The sequence below is a fragment of the Cucurbita pepo genome, chromosome LG02, assembly GCF_002806865.2.
Source record: "Cucurbita pepo subsp. pepo cultivar mu-cu-16 chromosome LG02, ASM280686v2, whole genome shotgun sequence".
Classification (NCBI taxonomy): Eukaryota; Viridiplantae; Streptophyta; class Magnoliopsida; order Cucurbitales; family Cucurbitaceae; genus Cucurbita; species Cucurbita pepo.
The window spans coordinates 11,072,303-11,096,373 of NC_036639.1; the positions used below are offsets into that span (position 1 = coordinate 11,072,303).

At 35.7% G+C, this 24,071-nt stretch overlaps 5 protein-coding genes and 1 non-coding gene across 6 annotated transcripts; 2 read left to right on the forward strand and 4 right to left on the reverse strand.

Moving 5' to 3' along the window:
• Nucleotides 1–694: 694 nt before the first annotated feature.
• Nucleotides 695–2,994, forward strand: LOC111787457 (uncharacterized protein C20orf24 homolog). The gene is made up of 4 exons (XM_023667424.1): nt 695–1,124; nt 1,398–1,501; nt 2,476–2,605; nt 2,702–2,994. The coding sequence occupies exons 1-4, from the start codon at nt 1,014–1,016 to the stop codon at nt 2,738–2,740; spliced, it is 384 nt and encodes a 127-aa protein (XP_023523192.1). The 5' UTR covers nt 695–1,013; the 3' UTR covers nt 2,741–2,994.
• Nucleotides 2,995–3,359: 365 nt separating this feature from the next.
• LOC111787428 (PGR5-like protein 1A, chloroplastic) lies at nt 3,360–5,512 on the reverse strand. Its single transcript, XM_023667387.1, has 7 exons — nt 5,098–5,512; nt 4,948–5,010; nt 4,787–4,873; nt 4,412–4,649; nt 4,196–4,269; nt 3,990–4,088; nt 3,360–3,710 (listed from the first exon to the last, which is right to left on the reverse strand). The coding sequence occupies exons 1-7, from the start codon at nt 5,323–5,325 to the stop codon at nt 3,630–3,632; spliced, it is 870 nt and encodes a 289-aa protein (XP_023523155.1). The 5' UTR covers nt 5,326–5,512; the 3' UTR covers nt 3,360–3,629.
• A 748-nt stretch (nt 5,513–6,260) lies between these two features.
• Nucleotides 6,261–9,277, reverse strand: LOC111787251 (RHOMBOID-like protein 1). Its single transcript, XM_023667326.1, has 6 exons — nt 8,542–9,277; nt 7,946–8,109; nt 7,526–7,689; nt 7,188–7,444; nt 6,979–7,105; nt 6,261–6,415 (listed from the first exon to the last, which is right to left on the reverse strand). The coding sequence occupies exons 1-6, from the start codon at nt 8,877–8,879 to the stop codon at nt 6,296–6,298; spliced, it is 1,170 nt and encodes a 389-aa protein (XP_023523094.1). The 5' UTR covers nt 8,880–9,277; the 3' UTR covers nt 6,261–6,295.
• A 7,348-nt stretch (nt 9,278–16,625) lies between these two features.
• LOC111787430 (expansin-A4-like) lies at nt 16,626–17,946 on the forward strand. The gene is made up of 3 exons (XM_023667389.1): nt 16,626–16,861; nt 16,950–17,268; nt 17,406–17,946. Exons 1-3 carry the CDS (start codon nt 16,642–16,644, stop codon nt 17,713–17,715), a joined length of 849 nt encoding a protein of 282 aa, XP_023523157.1. The 5' UTR covers nt 16,626–16,641; the 3' UTR covers nt 17,716–17,946.
• Nucleotides 17,947–18,570: 624 nt separating this feature from the next.
• On the reverse strand, nt 18,571–18,643 carry TRNAK-UUU. Its single transcript has one exon. It is a non-coding gene; the product is annotated as a tRNA-Lys (tRNA).
• A 66-nt stretch (nt 18,644–18,709) lies between these two features.
• LOC111787208 (probable serine/threonine-protein kinase PBL10) lies at nt 18,710–21,419 on the reverse strand. The gene is made up of 7 exons (XM_023667295.1): nt 21,123–21,419; nt 20,782–20,879; nt 20,046–20,368; nt 19,824–19,959; nt 19,591–19,733; nt 19,383–19,506; nt 18,710–19,298 (listed from the first exon to the last, which is right to left on the reverse strand). The coding sequence occupies exons 2-7, from the start codon at nt 20,837–20,839 to the stop codon at nt 18,868–18,870; spliced, it is 1,215 nt and encodes a 404-aa protein (XP_023523063.1). The 5' UTR covers nt 20,840–20,879; nt 21,123–21,419; the 3' UTR covers nt 18,710–18,867.
• Between the last annotated feature and the right edge of the window lie 2,652 nt (nt 21,420–24,071).

The following is a 24,071-nucleotide window of genomic DNA, read 5'->3' on the forward strand; positions in this document are numbered from 1 at the left end:
TTATTACACTTTTGCCCCACTCCCATGTCCTTTTAACATACATACATACGCAAAGTTCCAAGCTTTTTATATGGGTATGTGTTATTTGTTAGAACTAAAAAAAATCCCAACTTTCTTATACAAATCAATTCTACACCTTCAATTAGAGATTCCAAAACAAAAAAAACCAAAACCCTTTTAACCCTCCAAATCAATTATTGCCTCGTTGTTCCTTAAAATGTTCCTAAAGTTCGAGTTTTTACCTCCAAATTTAATTCGTTAATACCTATTAAAACTATGATTCTTAATACCGTCACAATATACTCCAACAACTTGTACTCTCGTTTAAAAAATTATTAGTCATAATTATGAAACATATTTATAATTATGAGTACAAAATAGACATTTATAAATATAAATTTATAAATATCCAAATAAATGTGAAAGTACAAAAAAGTCAAACTAAAAATTTAATATAGATTATTGGAATTCTTTATTAATTAATTCTACATTTATTTAGAAGCTTCTAGAGGTCTACTTATTAATCTATAATTATTGTTCTTAATGAAAGGTAGGCAATAAATTTTAAATTACTAACCATTTCTCTTATTTTAATTAAATTGATTTAAAATTAAAAGTTGACATTTTTTTTAAATTAAAGTTGAAAAATAAATATTAAAAAGAAAAATATCGGAATCGGACCCGACACCCGGTCGGATCCGGATGAACGGTGCATGGAATCTGTGGAATAAACAAAGGCTGCCATGGACAGCAAGCAAAAGTTCTTCACGTTTCCATAAAATTACAATTTCCCATTCCAGATTGAATCGATTTCAAATTTTTATTAAAATAAATCGGAAGAGATCTACAGAAAGCCGTCTCGTTAATTTGTTTATTCCATTCCCCCACTCTCTCATGCTGTTCTTGTTTTTCCAAAACCCTAGCATCTTCTGATCTTTATCTCTAGATTTCAGTTCATACTCCACTGGTTTTCTCGAATTTTCTCTCGATTTCTCGATTTCCGAATAGTCGGCATGAAGGACGGGAAGTCGATTAAGGTTAATTCTCAGTTGCAGCATCAGAATGGTCACTTGCCGCCGTTCAAATTGGCGAATTTGTTCGATCCAGAGGCTTCTTGGGATAAGGTTTTTTTAAAACTCTGCTCTCTTCTGAATTCTGTTACTTCAAGCGAAATGAAGTCTTTGTTGGTTCAAGTTATTGCTTGTTCTGCTGTTGTGAATTTTAGACTATGCATTACCCATGAACGGATCGAGATAGTTTTCCATGATCGTAGTGTCTACTGTTACAAAGATCGAGTGGAAAAGTAGGCATGAATTAGATCATTTTATACTTGGTATCTGAAATCAATTGGTTGGGGAAATTCTTATTAAACTAGCTATGAATTGTTGTCAACGCAGGATCAACTGGGAGATGTCTTGCATTGGATGCGACAGTCGGTTGCGCTTGTATGTGGGCTGCTTTGGGGTTCGGTGCCTCTGGTTGGAGGGATTTGGTTCATCTTGTAAGTTGCCATTTACCTCTTTCGGACACTTGTTTCTGAATGAAACCTCCCTTATTAACACTTACTAATTAAGTCATTACAAGCATTTTAAATTGCTTTCCAAGTGTTATTTTAGAACTGAACATCATGAAAATGTTGAAAATGGTTTAGCTAATCAAGAACACTTTTGGTCTTGAGTTCTGAACACCAGACACACTATTAGTACCTTTGGGGTGTATCTGTTTGTTCCTTCTACCTTCATTAGTAATTCACAGATCCTTTTGACTCAACATCTTGATCTTTTTCAGTAAGTTGGCCAGTTCTTTAAAATGAATTGGTAGAGACATATGTTTACCCTTGATCAAGAGGTCAAAAATTCTAAGCTCCCCACTGCCACATGTTGTTGAACTCAAAAAATGAATCTTTAGTCCAATATGTTAGCATCCCTAATTGCATGACTCCGTGTATTCTCTTAAGAGATAAGACTCAACAACAATAGAAAATTTGACTATCTTGTTGTAACAGCCTAGGTCCACCGCTAGTAGATATTGTCCTCTTTGGGCTTTTTCTTTCGAACTTCCCCTCAAAGTTTTTAAAATGCATCTGCTAGGGATAGGTTTCCACATCCTTACAAAGAATATTTCATTCCCCCTCTCCAACCAATGTGGGATCTCACAATGAGGATGCTGGCCCCAAAGGGGGGTGGATTGTGAGATCTCGTATTGGTTAGAGAGGGAAACGAAGCATTCTTTATAAGGGTGTGGAAACCTCTCCCTAGCAAACGAGTTCTAAAAACCTTGAGGGGAAGCCCGAAAGGGAAAGTCCAAAGAGAACAATATTGGCTAGTGATGGACATGGGCTCTTACACTTGTACTGTCATTATCTGAACATAGGTTACATATTCATAATGTATTTTTTGAATTCTCTCTGCAAAACATTTCTTTTCTTGTACTTGGAAACTTGAGTTAATTTTATGAACTTGGTCTCATTTTCAGATTCTTGGTGATATCAACCACAATGGTATATGGATACTATGCAATGATTTTGAAAGTAGACGAAGAAGAATTCGGGGGTCATGGTGTCCTCCTCCAGGAAGGGCTTTTTGCTTCCATAACTCTGTTTCTGGTAATCTTATGGCATCTTTTAACACTCCCTCTCTGTCTTCTGATGAATCTTTTGTTAGTTCAAGTGCTCATTTTCCATCTCTTCTCTGTTGTTCAGCTTATGTGGACTCTCGTTTACAGCTTGGGACACTTCTGACAATGGTTTTGTCATCGTTCTTGATATCGAGCGAAGCAATGGTAGGGATGTTATCGCCACTGTTGCTTGCTTTTTTTTTATTAGTGATTGTGCAATAGTTTGCCTTAGAAGGAAGTGTCCACGATGTAGAATTGGATTAATTTCATTAAAATTACAACTTACAAAATTTTAGTAGTTATTATTGATTCTGTTAAACCCAATTCAATCTTCTTCAAAGAATAAATTCTTTAAACAAATGCAGTCGGTTCCTCTTTTTTTCCCTTTATTCTCTGCTACATTAGGTTGATGTTTAAGAATATGGTCGCCATTCAAATCAGTTTATTTTTTTTGGGTCTGCACCCATCCTAAGGCTTGAACATTTGAAGGTTCGTTGTTAAGCTCATGTAAAGATCGAACACACACGACTTCTGGATAGGTGTTAGGGACAGTGCCTTAGGCAACAAGCTGTTCTTGAGGGTGTTAAGTAATTTGATTTTTCTCCTGTAGTTATTTGAATGTAAATGATAACTTATTTTAGACTTGTAAGTTTCTTGGTTTACATATATTCTTCAGAAACAATTGTCAACATTGATATTTAATGATTTTAGAGAATATGATTAAAAAGTTGGAAGATGCAAGAAATCTGAATGTCTAATCACATGGATTTAGAAACTTAGAAGGCACGATGAGAATATTATAAGTTTCCTACAATTTTCCAATTGTTTATGACCAACTATCAGTTCTTGGGCTGGGAGATAAAAGATTACAAATTGAATATGCAAACCACATTGGATGAAGATGATGAAAGATTATGAACTACTGGCAGCAGCTAACTTGATTTGTAATCACCAAGAATCATGTGGTGGAATATAGACAAGTTGCTCTTACGTCTGGAGTTGACATCCTACAGCTATCTTTGGCGCCTTCTTTTACCCCTTACGAAGTAGATGCGCCCATAAACCCATTGTCGACCTTGTCTTGAGCTCGATTTCTGCACAATACCAACCTCAGAGATTAAGCGTCTTTCTCTTCAGACGTTTCTTGGTAGCAAATGTAAACCAGAAGCAGATAGGAGTATTAGTTTTATAGCCACCGGAGTGTTAATTGACTAAAAATTTCAGGGATGAAAATCCTTTCCCCTGTCCTAAGGAGAAGGAGATACTATTCAGAAAAATGCCTCAATGGAAAAGTATCCAATTCTTAGTATGATCACTTTCACGTTGAATTCCTCGGGGAAAAGGAATTAATAGTTGAACAAAAGCAAAATTACCTCAAACTTGATCCGGAATTCCAACAAGCATTCACAAACATGACAGTCTGATCTATGAGGAGAGCCATTGGCACGATCTGATCTCACAAATGCAAACACCTAAAAGAGAGTAATTTCAACAGGTAACTCTATATAGCAATAAGGGAAAAAATGCATACAGGAATGGATCCAAAGCCATTATTCAACATATTGATGGATAAACATACTTCTTCTCCACAATTTGGGCAAGCTCCTTTAAGGGCCACCAAATCATTTCTCCACAAGCCCTGAAGTACTCCCACTGCAGCAATAGCCAAGCCAAAAGCCAGTAAATAGTCTGAAATAAGCTAAGCATAACCATGAACATGAGAGCCTAATGAAGAAAATTAGATTTCTGAGATTGCCTTCTTCAGTTCATGTAATGTATAGGAGCAACAATTTACCAGAAGCTGTAGCAATTGGGTAGCCAATCAGAGACCCAAATGCTATGAAGAGGATAGCATTTATAGCTGAAAGAAACTCAAATGCAGATCCTTGGCTGTTATAGGAAAGTCCTAAACTGAGTGGATCCTTGAAAACTAAATCAGCTGTGCAGATTAGGGGAACAAGACATGCTGAACAGCCAAGTGCCAGGAACACCGACCATATGCCTGCTAATGCTAGAACCTGTGATAGATCTTCCTGCCCTACATCCATGTCATTGAATATTCAAACGAAGCAAGCAAAAAGGGAAAACAGAGGGCGATTTTTTATGATAAACCAAACTTTATCCTAAGAACCATTAGCTGAAGAAAGAAAGAAATGAGAAGAAAAATCACCTCAGCATCCGCATACGTCGATTGGCGTCTAAGACTGCAACGAGGATATTTGACCACAGATTTTGAACCAAACCACCTCAGTTTCAACTGATTCAATGAAATTGAAAAATTAGAGGAGAGTGACTAATTCAACGAGAAACTAATCCCTTTCCCGAGCTTACCTCGACTCTGTCGAACATATCATCAACGATCAACGGTTGACCACTGTAATACGCATCCCTAGCCTAAGCAAAATGAAAATCAAACAAGTTCAACACCAAGAAGAGACGTCGAGAATAAAGAAAGTGAAAGGAAAGGCGTAATCCACAAACCTGAAGGTAAAGAGCCTCAAGGGTTTCTTTACTGGCGGTCTCGATGGGGCCAACGAATATGCAAGAGGGGCCTTGAACGAGTTCGTCGGAAGAGGAAAGGGCGTTGTTGGCAGTCCTGGCGGAGAATCGAACAAGATGAAAGGGGTGGGCGGAGCGAATGGTTCTGGTGAGTTCGGAAACGGTGGGTTTTGTGAGATGGCGAAAGAAGGAGGTGCGTGTGGCGGCCATGGACGGTGGTCGTGAACATGAGACGGAGATGTTATCAGGTCGGAGTTATAGAGGGAATTTGGAAGGGACAAAGAATTTATGGTGGAAAATGGGTTTCTGGTTCTCCAGAATCTGTCTTCTTCTTCAAATTTTGAGTTCTTTCACTCCTCTCTGTGGGGCTAATAGTAATGGCCATGACTATGCTTTCGTCGTTGCTTCTCAATTATAAATTACTTTTCCAATTTTACTGTTTATTTAAAATACATTTTTTAATTATCTTTTTTTTTTTTTTTTAATTTCAAAAAAATACTCATAAATCTTTTTTAGTCCAATTAAATTTTTATTAAATAATAAACTCACTTTAAAATATTTGTTCTTTGTTTATATATATCCAAAAATATAAAAATATATATTTTAAAATTAACTACAAAGTTAGTTTGGACCAACTCAATTTTAGATAAACAACGAATCAACACCCAACCAAATCTAAATAAGTGCATAACCGAATCTAACTCGTATGGGTTGGGTTAGACTGATTAGACTTTTCTAAGAAATCAAACATTTTAAACATTGAGTCGTTTTGATATTGATTTAGAAGGCCTTTTGCTCCTCCCTCGCCTTGCCTTGCCTTCCTTATCATCTGAGTCTTCAAGCTCGTTGAGCTCGTTTCCATGTCGAGCCACAATCTCTACCTCTACACTAGACTTTGGCCTTGTTGTGACAATAAGAGTGGGAAAGTTCATGGGGGGAAAAGAAAGTTTGTCATAAGAAAAGAGATACAGGGAACTCTGAGATTTGAGAGATGAGGAAGACAAGTTTTTGTGTTAATTCCATAATCTGAGCTAGGCACAGACTAGACTAGTTTGTTGTATGAAGAAGACAAGACTACTAATGTGGCATATACATGGCTCATCAAACAATCATGGCACAAGACCTCTCTCTATCAGTGNAATCTATCAGTATCTACTTTTATGTCTTTTACTAACACACATCAATTGCAGAGCTGAGAACATATCTGTTGTAGCTCCGGGGAGCTACTGGCTATCGAATAGGAGCCGCTTCTCCCGTTGCTTAGGCACGTCATGTTCAGCTGATTCCCCAGTCGACTCGACTGCAATAATGTTACAAAGTTTAGAAATGTCAAGCTTTCTTTCCTTTTCTTGAACAGGGGAGGGAGGACGTTGAGCTTTAAAGGATTGGTTCTCTATATACATTGACGTTTTCGAGTCATCCATCGTAATTTCGAAAAACAGTTTCAGAAACAAATGCAGAAACGTATTTGAAAAGTGTCTCCGAAACAGGCATGTTGAGAAATACGATTTTGACATTTCAAACTGCATAGAAAATCGAGATGACTAAGAGGTTTGCGTAACGGTCCAAGCACACCGCTAGCAGATATTATCCTCTTTGAGTTTTCTCTTTCGGGCTTCCTCAAGGTTTTTAAAACGCTAGGAGGTTTGATTTCCAACTCCTTTTCAATAGCCCAAACAGGCCAACCCACCCACATTTTAGAGAAAAAAGAGATTCATATTCAATCTAATGTATAGACGACTCGAACCGATCAGACATTGACATTAGTTTTGGGCACGAGACTTTCGGCTACAGAACATGTGTAAAGTTCATGGTAAACTAGGATTTGAACAGATTTGAGGCAAGAGAAGAGCAGTTAGTTACCTCACAAGTGAACCTCTGCGCGTTGCAGTTCCATTTTGATGTGGGAATGCAGCTCAAATAATGGCACCACGAACAGTGATCGTTCAAATTTTCCCCTCTAAAGAGAAAGACCAAACCAACTGCAAACCTGTTGAAGTAAACAACTACATGAATTCAGCAGTTCAAACACAAGAACTTCAAATGAGATGAAATGCAAAATAAGCATTTACCAAGCAATCAGTAACACCAGAGACACAATCCATAGCACATACTGATATGGCTTATACTTAGATACCGAAATTGAATTATATCTACGAGGTGCATCTCGTTGGCTAACCCATTCAAACTGAGGGCGTACCAAAAACACAAACCCGAGAAGAAAACCCGAGATAAATCCTCCAATATGAGCATAATTATCAACATGAGGAAGCACTCCCACGGCCAAATTGATTGTGATGATGAAGAGGAGTGTCAACAAGGCTGCAAGCTTCATCAAAGATTTTGAGTCAGTTACTAGACAATGCATAGATTGTCATCAAGTGACTTTTCCATTTCGAACTTCGTTTACCTTATTTGCATATATTGTCCAATTCGTAAGGAGCTCCGACAACATGCCTCCTAGGAGACCAAAGAGAGCACCCGAAGCACCTACTGAGATACCCGACTGAATAAACAGAGACGACAACAAACTCCCACCAAACCCGGATACAACGTATATCATCCCAATTCGAACTATAGATAAGAAAAAATGAACACAGAAACAAAATCATCACTGTTCTACAATAAGAATATGAAGCTGTTATCAGAAAAAGAAACTATATGGTCTGAATGAGGTTAATTACAATATCAATGCTTTCGTTGTTTGGTAAAAACACTCATGAAAACTTAATAAGGCATTGAATCTTGAAGAACAAGNGTAAAAACACTCATGAAAACTTAATAAGGCATTGAATCTTGAAAAACAATTTCGAACAAATAGCGTTCATACCGAAACCGAATTCTTGCTCGAGGTGAATTCCAATGAAAACAAGACTGAGCATATTAGCAAGTATATGGAACACCCCTGCATGTAGCCACATACAAGAGATCAGTCTCCATGGCTGGTGCCCATAAACCACTTTATCAACTTCCAGAGCACCCATCTTTTCTAATCTGAAATATGGAAATTCAATAGAGTGACAATTGAGAAAGAAAGCTCCGATGCAATATCATATAGCAGATGAATTCATTCACCCACATAATCCTAACCGAATGGCACCAGAAATCTCAACAAAAGTTCACCAACTAGCAACGTTTACTGATACACACATCATTTTGTGCAGCCATGTTCATCTACAAATTACATTCAAACAACAAAATGATATTGCCATCTCTACACTGTTCTAAAACTAGATAGAACATAACACAATGATCCCCAGATGATTTGAACAGAAAAAGAAATTTCAGATTCAGAGAGCATAACACAATCAAATGCAACAATGGAGAGAATCCAGATTCATAATCATTACTCATCTTCCATCGATAAACAGTAGATTAATTAGAAAGAAACCCAACGAAACCCCAATGGGAGAAATAGAAACTCACGTTGAAGAAGAAGGGCCAAGAAGGGGATTCTCTTTAAGTGGCTGAAACGAGAATCTGCCCAAAAATCTACCGACGCAAGAGGCAGAGTTCTTAGGGCAATCGTTAACGTACATAGAAATAAAGAACACAACGGAATTCGCAGCCACAAACATCGGCACCAACCACGAAACCCACTTCTTAAACGGCTGGAACAGATCAAATCCGGCCGTAAAACTCGTCGACGGCCGTAATCTGGCAGGCGCCGTCAAAGGCCGTTGATCCGCCGGTTGAAATTCCGGGTCCTCACGAAGAGAATGGCACTTGATTTCAACGTGGGCGACGGGTGTATCCCTCGCCATGAACAAGATTGGATTAGAAACAGAAGATGTGTAATCAAATTCTAGAGGCGGAGGAACCCCATTTGGGGTCAGTTGCAGAATCGATTGAATCGATTGAATATGAAATTAAGGGGAAGAGATTGATGGGTGCCACGGTTTGAGTCTAATGTTGGTTGATTTGGAGGGAATGGGTAGCCGAATCGTCGGAAAATCAACCAATTCTGGGCTGAAATCAGCATCAAGATTTGCTTTCACTTCAATGGAACAAAAAACTTTCTGGTGGATCTCGTGCACGTATTTGCATTATCTTCAACAGACCTTTGAATTTAGTTTTCAACACTTCATCACTTTGTTGACTAATATTTCTTCAAATCTTCATATATATTTCTTCAAATCTATATATTGTTCAAGAACTTTTATCATTCCTTTATTTTTTGGATTAAATTAGTGTTAAAAGAGATTTTTTTACTCTTTTTTTCTATTATTAAATATAGGCGATAAAGCTATAAATAAAATTTAATTACTAATTTATTGAAAGAGAAAGTTTAAGTTTAGAGGTAAAATTAAAAGGTAAAATATATATTTAATGTTAAGTTATTTATTTACGAGCGAATAATAACCGTGACCAAAATAATTATTTTTCCTTTTAAGTTAACGATAAGTAACAAGATTAGATTTTAAACCTAGTTTCTAAAAAATATTGAAAATTTCTTTCGAATGCCGTCATTTTGATATTCTTATTTTGTTACACTGAATAAAGAGAATTATATGAATGAACCAAAATCATATTCGAATGAGATTGACCTAAGAAAGGAAAGTTAGTACATATACTCGCCAGGTACACTTTCCTTTTCGATGACTAAATATAAGAACTTTATGGTTAAATATGTTTTGTTTGTAGTAATTTTATGTTGGGTGACCTCTTGGAAATTCTTCTGTATGCATGTAAGTGAGAACAAAGCAGGCTAGAAGAACTCAGGTTGGTTTGTGGAAACAGTGTTCATTTGTTAGAAAAGAGAAACGTAGGAGATGCAGAAGAATGTGGAGCCATCGAATGTCGAATTTAGCATGAGTTGTTACAAATAGCATGAGAGCCATATCTCTCCCAGTAAAATTTGGTTTGAGGACGAACAAGGGTGAAAGTTGGTAAGTATGTGACATCCGAGTAAAGGAAGAGTATATGAATGAACCAAGACAACGTCCGAATAAGAGTGATCCTAGAGGGATAGGATGATTAAGAAAGACTTAAAAGAAAAATTAAAATTACAGCCTACACCCATAAGCGTGCTTTGGTTGGAACAATTCTACGTTTGCCGACTTTTTGGAAATTCTCCTGAGATGCATGTAAGTGAGGACAAAACATGATAGAAGAAGAACTCGTGTTGATTTGTGGGGATATTGTTCACTCTTAAGAAGCGAGAAACGTAGATAACGTGACCGTATCGCACAGAAAGTGGGGATAATGGGCCTTGGCGTTCAGTCATAGTCCACTTCCCAAAACTTTCTACATTGAACGAGGCCTCGGGCTCATAATTTCTCCATTTGTGAGCCCAAATCCTTATTCCCAATTCTTAATAATTTCACCATTTGCACCCTTTACCGACCACCAAACTCAACCCAATCCAAAAATAAGGGATAAAGTTTGGTTGGGTTAGGTTGGGGTATGAACTCTGTTTAGATCGTTCAGGTCATTAACACAACCAACTCAAAATTTTAAGCTGATCTAAAAAAAATTCCATATTGATCCAATCTTCGTACACGCTTAGCTTTTTCATTATTTGGTACGACGTGTTTGAATTAAAGTAATAGAAGATTCTTGGATTTTGGACATCTCTTTTATGAATTTAGATGGAGTGGGAAAGAGGTTTGGGCCCCATAAAAGTGATCTAAAAAGAAGTTATTTTTTGATCTCTACTTATTTTTTGTTCACTTTTCTTTTATTGGGCTTTAAATTTTGTGGGTGTTGGGAGGTTTCTTTTCCTCCATTTACTTCAATTTAATGCTCTCTCCTTTTCCATTTGCTTTTCTAGACTTCCCTTCAATTTTGTGGTCCTTTTTCCTTTGCTCTCTATAATGCAAAGCTACTTAAATGGGTCGTTTTGTTTCCATTAAATACGTGTTCGTCGTTCACTACACATTTTTTTTATGTGGGTATTCCTTAGTTTTAGTGACAAATTCAAGATCACTTTCATTCAACATAGTCTCGATACATTCATGTTGCGACACTCGAGTAACGCATGAATACATGAATGAAAAAAGACTATATCCAAATGAGAGACATCCTAATGATACCTTTTTTGTGACTAAATTATAGAAACTTCATTTCACTTATGATAGTCTTCACTCTTAGAAACAAATAGTATGTAATGTGACCTAATCTAAATCTTGAACATGAATCGTGACACATGTACTCTTTCTTTACTTAAACGTCGTTCCTTATATTATGCTCAAAATATAGGTATATCATTAAATCATATTTAGTGAGTGAGATGAATTATGTTGTATGGTTCATTTATTATCTTGGGAAAAATTTAAAATTTTGTGGCTCATATTTATTTTATATTTAAAGAGGGGAGAGAAACTTAACTTTGGTAAGTGAAATGAATTTGTTTGGACAAAGACCCATCAAAGTTATTAATGATAGCTAGCTAGCTTGGTGAGTAGCAAACTAATTACATGTCCAAATATAATATTGGTTCGTTCGTTCGTTCGATTCAAATTATTATCGATATATTGAAAACGTTAATAATAACATCGTAATTTAGCACTTTAGTGGTTCGAATAGGGTTTGCATGATATTGAGAAATAATTAGAGGGTTGATTGAGGGAGAAGCCAAAGTTGTTGATAGAATATTATTGAATGCAAGAAGCAATGTTTGGGCAAAGACAGCTTTTGAAACCTAGTTGGAAACTTGGACATCCCATGTGGTTCCATTGTTTTGTCTAAAAGATAACCATCAAATTTCATTTTAATTCAAACCATACCCCAATTCTTTCTTCTTCCTTTTTTTTAATAATTATTTATATAATTCTATCGTGCTATGTTCTTCACTTTCGACTTAAGCTACTATAGTTTTGCCTTTTTTCCTTTGCTAAAAAGATCCCGTATCGATAGATAGTTTAGTTTTGAATTAGTGTTCATATGACTCGGTAACCTAACTAACCCACTCTACTGTCTATCCTACCCAAGCCATAAAAGTTAAGTTGAGTTAAGTTGAACTTTTTAAAAATAAAAAATTCAGGTGGGTTGAATTTTTTTTACGTGTAAACCCAAAAATAGGGTTACAATTCAACCAACCCCTACCATACTTTTAAGATTATTATGCAGATTAAGAATCACGAGACCGAGCATCGATCTGAAACAAAGAGACAGCAAAGAAATAGAGAAGATCCTAGCCGACAGATTTAGGAAGATAGGAAGACCTGTACGGACGATTCGCGAATTCCTTGTCAAATGGAAGAATCTCCCTACGGAGGAAACCAGCTTGGAACGCACCGAAGATCTGGACTCCGCCGCCACCCATATCGCCAGGTTTAAAAGTAGTCGGTTGACAGGGACGTCAACCAATTAGATGGGGGAGGATGTCACCAAGTTTGTTATGGATGTTAGTGATGAGTATGACGGGTGAATATCTAATATCTGAACCTCATGTAGAGGGTTTGGTTAGGTTTGACTGTGAACTCTATTCATATTACTCGGGCCACTAACTCAACCAACTTAAAAATTCGGATAAATCAAAAAGATTTCTCCAATTCCTTCCGTGTAGTTTGAATTCTATATCTGGATAGAATACGAAGGCTAGTTCTAATGGTCACTCTCAAAACACCCTTTAGGGGAATATGCCAACTCAAAATCCATCCAAGATGAGGTTGCCTTATTTGCACATTGCATTGAATTTGGACCATAGATCTCATACTTCAATACCTTTAAACTTGCACTTCATTCAATGAAGCTTCAAAAAGAATGCCTTCAACCCAAATCTTATTTAACGAGAATTTTTATTAAAATAAAGAGAACGATCGTTTCGAATAATAGGGACCAAAAAGCTTTAGCTATTTACCTAATTTAAAGCTCAATTCAAATACGTTTTCCTCCAACATAATTAGGTTCGATAGGTTGCATATCCAAGTTAATTCAATTCAATGAACTTACCCGTAACTTTTCATCGAAATTTTCTTATTTTATAAGAAAAATAAAGTACCAAAAAAGTTGGTTCGTCTTAAAGCAAAGGTTCGTTAGTCGACTCATATTGTGGCATTTTCATTATGGTTGTTTTATAAGGTAAAAAAGAACATCATTTGTTACCAAAAACGACATATGAAAAGGTAATTGAATAGCCATTTTGCATATAAATAAAGTTAAAGATGCCCCCAACATTTGATTCTAAATTATAAAAAGACAAACCCTAGTGGGGTGAGTTGTTCAATACTTGGATATTTGAGCATTGACTTTCATCAAATACATAAAAATTATAGTTTCAATTGTTTGTAAAGATACAGATAATGGGATTCTTTATGTGTTCATTAATGTCCATATAAGAAACTCCAAACCCAAAGATTGACCAACATCTATACCATCAAACACTCCTTTCCACATGTTTCAAATTTGTCTAATAACAAAATAACTTAACGCTTAAGTTCCAAATTTCTTAAACTTCGACTAAAAAAAATCCAAATTCAAGTACACTTTATTTTTGAGTTCTTATGATTAAGCCACCGAAAATGAAGGTGTACCTTGTTAGTGTAAGTGTAACTTGAAATTGAGTCAATCTATCTCTCAGATCCTTAGATCCTTAGCACTAGGTGTTTAATTTTTCTAAATTTATAATTTTGTTTTTCTTTCGTGTATTTTTAAAGTTTTTAACTTTTCTTATGTTTTTTTTGTTTGTCTTTTTTTATTTGGTCTTTCCTTTCTGTTATAATTAGGTAGAGATGATAATTTTGAAACCAAGGGTAAAAACGGAAGGGCAAATAATTTATTTTTATTTTTATTTTTTTTTTTTACCTAATTTTATAAACAAGTCAAAAGTTTAAAGTAAATTTAATGTAATATGAGCCTATCAACTTTAAAAGAGAGTGAGAAAAAGAGTCGGGTGAAGGGAAATATGGTAATTTTACTATGAATGTTGACGTTCGCAAAAGGATATATAACCTTATTTTTTTTAAGTTGATTAGATAGATAATGAGCCCGATATTTTGGATCATTCGTACAAAAAAAAATTACAATTTTGTTAAATTTTCGACGTATATATCTTGTATGCCTAATTAATTTTTTTACATCTATCTAAATATGATTTGATAAATAAGAGATAAATTTATTTATATAAAAAATTAATAGTTCGATCTCGATCCACATGGAAAAAAAAGTTTCGAGTCTATTTTTTTTTTTTTTCCATATTAAAGTCGCTCCTTAAAAAAGAAATAATGATAATAAATAAATAAAAATGAACAATACCTTAAATTTTGGATCGATGTCTTAGATCTCCATGGGGTACCCTACAGTTCATATGATTAGGCATAACGAACATAAAATTGACAAACTGACACGCGCGCGCACGTGGCAACTCTGCAATTGGGATTAATCACAGTGCATGAGTTCTACCACGTGGCGATCAAGGGGCAATAAGGGCACAGAGGAACAGGCTGGTCCCGCATTCAGGGAATTATTTCTCGAATACGTATGCCACGTGGGGGAAGATTATTTGTCCACATGTATTAGCTGTCTGAAACTGTGGGACGAGCACATGGGAGCTGATTTTGGATTGGACGTATGGACGTGACGCGCTTTTCACTTTTACCTATTTATCATTATTTTCTTTTGCTTTTCTTTTTTATTAAATAAAGTTTTCTTTTCTTATATATATTTACACAATTAATTATTTCAAATAAAATATATTTTTGTTCATTTTATGTCATAAATAAAACAATAATACAATAATAAAATATGAAATATGAAAAGGTAGGAATATAATGTAAATTTCAAGTAATGAATATTAATTAAAATTTATTTCTTAAATTTTATAATCTTGAAATGTGCACACTTGTCCACGAGTAGAATAAAATGAAAATATTCTACGTTTGAAGTTAACATTTGTGAGTTCCATGTCGGTAGGAGAAGGGAACGAAACATTCCTTACAAGGGTGTGAAAATCTCTCTTTAATAGACATGTTTTAAAACCGTGAGGCTGACAGCGACGTGTAATAGAACAAAGCAGAAAATATTTGTTAATGATGGAGTTAGATTGTTATAAATGGTATTAAAGTCAATGGCGATACAACATTAATCTTACTGGCTTGCCTTTTCTAAAGTCAATATTGAAATCTTATGTCTCAGCACTTCTCTTATATATTTTTTACAATAATTGCTTACGTCTCATCTCTTTTAACATCAAACTCGAGCTTGTAGGCTAAGTTAAGTGACCAAGCTAAACGCACGAGGAAAGTTTATAACAAACAAAGTGTGTCAAATAAAGTCTCAATTATATCATAAAAAGTCATAATTACAGATATGAAAAAGAAATATAAAAACATTTATAGAAAAATAACAAGAATTAGTAAATCCTATTGGTCGAAACAATTATAGTAAAAAAAAGTTAGTGGTTAAAAAGGGTAAAACAGTCTACGAATATTTACTCTATGCGAGAAAGCGCGTTGACACGTAAGAGAGAGAATGTTGGAGCTTTAGCGTATATAGCTGGGTTCCATTTCATTTCCATTTTATCTCATATATAACACAAATATTATTGAAAACTAATTATTAATTAATTTCACATTAGATCTAATTTTTGTTTCTTTTAATAAATAAAATCCCTTTTTTTTCAACCATTTTTTCTTGAATTATTATTACTCTTATTATTATGTTAGGATAAAAGGGTTTGTGAAAAAAATTATATTATTGATGTAATTTTAAGAAATTTACCATTTAATATGTAACGCTTCATATAATCCAGCGTGACAATTATGCAAGTAAAACAAAATAAGCTTGAAGAATAATGTATCGAGAAAATGTCTTTTACTAAAAAAAAATTAAAGAAGTCGATTGCTAATTAATGTCAGCCTCATGTGATTAATGCGACAATGAAAGGAAGTTACAATCAAGTATATTTTAATTTTTATGCCAACCTTGTACTCAATTATCAGAAACGCTCAATCTTTAAGCTGTCACAATATTTTACTTTTAAAATTTTAGTTATGTTTGTAATTATTTAGTCATCAGACGAGATCATATACAATGGCTTAGTCATGTAACTAAACAATCCTTACGAAAAAAAACCTTGATTTACTTGTGTCACGTGGGTCCTAGTTTAACGAGTATATCTAGAATTACACATAATTTGTTCAAATTGTGAATTTTCACGTCATTGTCCTTTTATCTCGCTTCATTTTGTCTAGACATGAATCAAGCTGCTTTCACTCAAATTTGTTGCCTTATTTTCAAATAAATGTCTCAATAATCAATACGTGATTATATATATGTATAAAGTTTGTAAATTAAACGTAACATAGAGTAAAAAATTATACATAAGAAAAATGTTATTGAACTATATTATATTTTTTAATATATCATCACATGGATCTACTAAATTAAGGCCTCAAAATCAATTATTTATTTTTTTTATTTTTTACTTTTGTAGTGAAAAAAGAAAGAAAAAGAAAAGATGTCCTAGAAACTGTTTTCACACATACATACACAAAAGATTCTGACATTAAATGAGGGAGATATTCGTAAATTCACAAAATCCCGTTTTACACCATAAGTACTCCCATATCCCTTCTTCCCCAAATGCCCACTTCCCACTCTCTCACTCTCACTTTCTCTTCTCTTTTCAGTTATTGCTTTCAACCAAAAAAAATGGCTACAACGGCGATTCTCCTCTGTATTGCATCTCTTATCTCTACAATGTGGTCGGCTACTGCGAGAATCCCCGGCGTCTACTCCGGCGGTCCTTGGGAGAGTGCTCACGCCACCTTCTACGGCGGCTCCGACGCCTCCGGCACAATGGGTACGCCGGGATAGTGAAATAATGAGATTGAAGGTCAAATGGGTAATGGGATATTGATTTTGGTTTTTGGTTTTGGGTTTTTGTGCAGGTGGGGCTTGTGGGTATGGGAATTTGTACAGCCAAGGCTACGGCGTGAACACGGCGGCGTTGAGCACAGCGCTATTCAATAATGGGCTGAGCTGTGGTGCCTGTTTCGAGATTAAATGTGCGAATGACCCGAGATGGTGCCATTCGGGCAGCCCTTCGATTATGATTACGGCCACGAACTTCTGCCCGCCTAATTTTGCTCTGCCCAGTGACAATGGCGGTTGGTGTAACCCTCCTCGGCCACATTTCGATTTGGCGATGCCTATGTTCCTTAAAATCGCCGAGTACCGCGCTGGTATCGTCCCCGTCGCCTACCGCCGGTCAGCCTCTTCCCCCCACTCCGTCGTATTTTCTCAGTTGATTATACTAATTAAACAAAATTATGAGAGTTTTAAATATATTTTGGATATGTGAAATGACGGTTTAGTAAGAGGGCTAATGGAGCATAATTACGCAGGGTGCCATGCCGGAAGCAAGGGGGGATACGTTACACAATCCACGGGTTCCGGTACTTCAACCTGGTTTTAATCACCAACGTTGCAGGTGCAGGGGATATCGTGAAGGTTAGCGTGAAAGGCACGCGCACAGGCTGGATGAGCATGAGCCGTAACTGGGGTCAAAACTGGCAGTCAAACGCCGTGTTAGTGGGGCAGGCCCTTTCATTTAGAGTCACAGGCAGTGACAGAAGGACTTCCACCACCTACAACGTGGCACCCCCTAATTGGCAGTTCGGGCAGACCTTCATCGGCAAGAATTTTAGGGTTTGAGAAAGACGAGAGAGGTTGACGTGGCAATACATGATTGGAGGACTCCGGGTTAGTAAATATCAGAGGAAGAAGGAAGCAAGAAGGCTGGGGAGGCTGAACAAAAGTGTGGCCCACAGTTCTAAATTATATATCATAATATTTTCAATTATATAATTTAATGTTGCCGTTGTTATAATTATGTACTACAATTTCCAACTGGGAAGTGTATTTTGGACACTTTTTTTAAAAAAATTTATAATTATAATAGATTAATTACTAATTTAATGCATTTTCCCTACATTTATGTATCTCTATTAAAAAAATATATATTCATAACATATAATATAATAAACAAATATGTGACGTGAATATTTAATTAAAATTGAAGCATAGGGTTGAAATAATTTTATAAAAAGAAGGGTAGATTGCTAAATTTCTTTACCATATTAATTGAATCACATGAATATCACATCAAGCCAGCAGGGCACATGGGTGGGCCGTGGGGGAGGCAATTGTTTAGAAGCCCATATTTTTATTGGCTATTTTTTTTTTTTTTTTTTAATAAAGAAAATTATTTTTGACTTATGTTTGGGGAAAAATGAAGGGGCATTGGATTCCCACAGCCAAATGAAGCAAAATTACAAAAAGGGGTTTGGAGACGTACCCAAAGTAATGGTGAGTGGCAATGTTTTTAAAGGGAAAAAGCAATTTGGAATCTCAACTTTTAAGGATTTTTTAGTAAATTTTGTAAACCTATCACAAAATCTAGTGAGTTTAAATTATTATTGGCGTCGATTGCATAATGTTGTTCTTTCAAATGTTTCTAAATAAAATATTTTTACTATTAACAAGGATTGATTGACTTTAAAAGAGACACGCCGTCTGTGGGGATCGAACCCACGACCAATTGGTTAAAAGCCAAACGCTCTACCAGCTGAGCTAAGACGGCATCTTTGTGAGATTGATTAAGCTAATTATATTTAATTGATTTCTTAAGCCAAAGCAGGTGTTCTTATAAGAACTGATGAAATCATCTTTCATTAACATAGATCTCAAGTGATTGAAGAAAAGTATTACAAAACTGAATATCACAAAATAGCTATGTAAGTATACATTAGTTGCAATGAAATAAGAACACTATACAATCCGATCCCCTCGACCCTCGACCCCGGCTTATGTAAACAGAGCTGATGCCGATGGTCTAGGATATGCAGACACTTCCTTGTGTTGTGCATTACCACTGTGTGAGCCTTGCTTACTACTCCTGCATCTTCTATTCCCATTACCTCCATTTCCTGTTAAATCCTGGAGATCCTTTAATGTCGTTACGACGTCTCTCATACTCGGCCTGAACTTCGGTTCTGCAGACAGGCAACGTGATGCAAGAATTGCTACTCTACTAGCTGATTCCATGGAGTAGTTGCGTTCGGTTCGTGCATCAAGTAAACGATAAGTTTTGCGTTTATTAGCAAGAAAGGGTTTGGCCCACTCGACCAGATTCTGTTCCCCTGGTGGTCGATTCTTGTCTATTGCTCTTCTACCAGATAAAATCTCCAACAGAACTACCCCGAAACTATACACATCACTCTTCGCACTAAGATGACCTAGTAGTCGCATTCGAATGAAATAAGAGATCAACAGACGATATCACTAAAAGAAATTCTTTTTGATGTTAGAACGAGTATTACCTGTGGCCAGATACTCAGGAGCTGCATATCCATACGTCCCCATAATTCTGGTGGAGACGTGACTTTTGTCGCCCGTCGGTCCATCCTTAGCAAGGCCAAAGTCGGAGAGCTTTGCATTGTAGTCCTGTAACCACATCATAGAATAGAGTCTTCAGATATACAGGCTATAATTGAAATCGAAACCGTGCCACACTGCAACTATACTTACTGAATCGAGGAGTATATTTGATGTCTTGAAATCGCGATAGATAACTTTGTTTTCGTCGCTGTGAAGGAAAGCTAGCCCCATTGCAGCGCCAAGAGCGATCTTCAAGCGAAGGCTCCACGAAAGAGGTTGAAAATACAGCCCCCCTGAAGAAAAAGTTGCAATAATATGAATAAATCGACATTCCTAAGCAACGGATCCTTTTTGCCTAATTGGGGTAGGAGATGACGACTCACTCCTAAACAAATGGTTCTCCAAGCTGCCTCTGGTAAGGAACTCATACACCAGCAACCGATGTTCGTCTTCCAAACAATAGCCTATCAGTCTCACTAGATGAGAATGATGAAGTTGGCCCAGGAAATTGACTTCAGCCTACAGTATCGAAGAAACTAAACGGTAAGCGGATTGGAAACTTACTTTGTTGAAGCCAAAGATAAAGCAGCCTGACATTGACTTACCAGCCACTCCTTGTGACCTTGGAGACCATCGAGGTTAAGCCTTTTCACCGCAACAACCGTGCCAGACCCTGGCTTGGCAGCAGAAGATGATTCCTCATGAATCCAACCTTTATAAACTGAACCGAACCCACCTTCCCCCAACAGACTATCGGGGCGAAAGTTCCTAGTGGCTAGCTTAAGTTCCGAGAAACTAAAACTCTTCAAATTTGAGGACTGCAGGATCTCATCCTCACTCCGAGATATTGATGTCGATGAGAATTTGCTGTTGCTACTCGAACTAGAGATATCGATTGCATCCTTACTAACGCCATTTAAAGTTCCTCCTGCATAACTTAAATGTAAGATATCCATATCTGAACATGGCCAAATCAAGTTGCATTGCATATACAATTTTGAGTGTCAGAAGAACACGATTCTCCAATTTCGATTCGCGTAAGAACATTCTAATACCAGATTGAAGTTCATCAGAGAATCTTCAACTCAACATCATTACAATCCCATAGTAGCTAAATTTAGAAACATGACATTTTATGAGCTAATGAGTTGACTAACAGATCTTAATCATTCAAGTTCATACAACAGACAACAAATGGCTAAGCCTGGAGAATGAATCTCCAACCATTTGCCAAGTAAATTCATGAAAACATGTTTTTCCCCCTTTCTTTTCCCAATAAATGAACAACTAAAAGTAAACACAATGGGCAAGATATCCATTTCCATGGCTTCCGAGCTCTACCTGTACCAGTACTGCATGTGCTAACAGCTTTAATTCTGGCGCTTAAGCAAATCCCCATGGGACTGGCCCGAAATCTCACAGCCTGACCAGTTTTCTTACTGCGTATCACAAAATTCAGCGGCTTACAGCAAGAAATTTCAACAGCAACCAAAAGAAAGAGACAAAACTTGCAGATCTAAGTTCTAAAATGTAGATTTACAAGCAAAGAAAGATGGGTATCACTTAAAATGAGTAAAAAAAAAACCTCAAGAACACACTTGCATGCAATCACAACTTCAGAATTCAAGTTATAACAACAAAATTCTAAAACCCCACAAACAGGGGAAGGAGAAATTTCTTACCAGTTCACCCCACAGACTTAGATCTCAGTAACAAACGAAGTAGAGAGGGCAGATATAAGAGGGGAAACAAATATTCAAAAGGGTGGAATCGAATTGGGAAGGAATCTTGGAAGGGCCTATTTAGAGAGAAAAGGGAGGAGAAAAAGGGTTGAGAGACTTTGACTGGGAAAATTGAGGAACAGTGTCCGATAGAAGAAATGAATAAAGAATGGAGCAGTGGGAGATGGTTGAAAGGGGGTCCAGTGCGCGCAAAGGTGGAGAAATTTGCACTAATGGCGCTCAGTCCGCGGCCCCGCACAACCTTTTTTGATGACCCTTTTGATATCTCATCTTTTTGGAAGCTCTTACCTGGTCAAATCAGAAGAAGAAATCGAACAGATAAGGTTTTGAGGTGCAGAAATTTGATACGATTCTCCACCATTTGATTTCACCACGTCCACAATCCATGGAGGCGGCGAAAAGTCATAAGAGAGCTCATCACTGATCACTCCAACATCTGGTTTTGCCAATTTCTATTAACCCTGTGTTTGTTTTAGTAGGCAATGTTTGGACAATTTTGTTATATAAGGATTTAGTATCATAACTTACTGGTTTGTACTAGAGTTTTCGGGTGAATCCCATGAATAAGATAAGCTTAAATGAGTTAGAAATGACATCTTTGATAGACTTAAAAGTAAGACTTCTATAAAGTAACAGCTCAAGTCGACCGTACATATTGTCCTCTATGAACTTTCCTCTCCACCCTTATAAAAAATATTTTATTCTCCTCCCATACCGACGTGGGAACTCACGATCAGCATCCTCTCTGGCACTCGTTCCCTCCTCCAATCGATATGGGTCCCCTCAATCCACCTCTTGGAGGTTCAGCATCCTTGTTGGCACATCCCTTTTGTATCCACCCCTTTTGGAGTTCAACCTCCTCGCTAGCACATTACTCAATGGACTATGATACCATTTACAACGACTGAAACTCATTACTAGTAGATATTGTCCTGTTTGAGTTTTCTCTTTCGAGTTTCCTCTCAAGATTTTTAAAACGTGTCTGCTAAAGAGAGATTTTTACACCTTTATAAAAAAAAATGTTTTATTCTCCTCTCCACACAACGTGAAATGTCATATTTTACAACATATATGAGTTCAGATAAGTTAGATTTGTAAGTATATTATGAACGATTAATGGGTAGTTGTGAGGCGGGAATTACAAGCGCCGACCAACATTTATTAGCTCTAACACATCCAATAATTGAAAACGCTATTCATAAATTCATCCTTTATGTTTTGTTCAACAACCTCTTGTCTTATGAGTAATTACTAATTTAAATGCCATTTTCCACCTTTTCATGTTTATGAACTTCAAACCAAATTCTTTCACTTTCATATTTATAAAAGATCAATGAATCTTTTGGTAGGATGGTTATATGTTTACATAAGTTATTCGAATATGTTGTGAACCTTCTTTTTCTTAATTAAACCATATTTAAAAGAGTAGGTAAACATACCCGTAAACAAAATAATCTTTATAAGAAAAATAATTTCTTAAAAATAAAATAAATAGGAAACTGTAAATATTAAAATATTTATGGGGAAGAACATTTAATGGGAAAACATTAGAGCAGAACATATATAGCGGTTACAAAAGAGATAGAAACCACCAATAACGTAAACCTAAAGTAGTTGAACATAAAAATATCAATGGAAAAATAATAGGATTCTTGAGAGACTAGAACTATATTTGAACAGAAAACTAGACCAGTGACTCCTAACAATTTAGTCTTTACCCACGTGGTTCTTAACAGAATTGTCAAGAGATCACCCAAAATAAAATTGTTTTAATCAAATCATCTTAATTTGAAGTTTTTATAATTGAGTCATCGAACAAAAAATTTGATTCTCTTCAACTTTTTTTAACTATCTTATCTTTAAGATCGCTCTTGTTTGGATGAGATGTTGGTTCATTCGTACCCACCTTCCGTACTCAGAATGACAAACATGTTCTCCTTAACGAACAAAAAAAAATTAAACCTTAATTTAATAATAAAAAAATAGACGTGGACTATTCTTGTTTTAGGGTGCAACGGTCAACCATGTGGAGAATTTTTAAAACATTTTTCAAACATCAACTACAAAATATAAGTTGTCATGTTAGGTTTAATTATTCCCTATTTTTAAAATAAGTTTTAAATTATATTTTTTAAACATTAATACTTTTCAAAAAAACATTAAAATATTGAGGGTCCGTCCATTATATCTCAACCAATTTTTACAAATGCAATATTTTTCTTTTTGGTGAGAATTTGAATCTCGAACTTTAATATTAAAGAATGAAACAGTATTATAACTATGTTACAGTCATATAAACAGATACATTAACGTATTAATAATATATTTGAAATCAACTAATGAAAATAATATTTTAAAAAATAATATTTAATTATATATATTTCTGATAATGCAATATATATAATATATTTGAAATCAACTTATACGAGCCTAAATCCAAAACCCTAATTGGGTCATTCAAGTTACATTCAATATTTGTCCAATACCCAGAAAATAAGATGCACTAAATAAATTCTCGGCCTAATAAATATAAATTTTGTTCTTCTTCAGTAGATTTAAACAAATCAAATTCCGAGACTTGATAGTCCCAACATTTCGAACAAATTTGTGAAGAACGGTGAAATTTTAATTTCATATTGCCGTTTGGAATAGGTTCGTTTTTTCTTCCTGCTCCACTAACCGACCTCTAATGATTTTATTGGAACCCTAAAATGGTCCATGTGCTTAAGTTTTGGAATGCACCCATTAGTTGTGTTTTCAACCTACCTAGTAGGTTACTAACCATTTATTTGTTTGATAAATTTATTATTATTTACTCGGGGATATATTTTTATATATTTATATTATATTAAATTTTAATTTTATAAAGATTTAAATATTGTAAAAAGA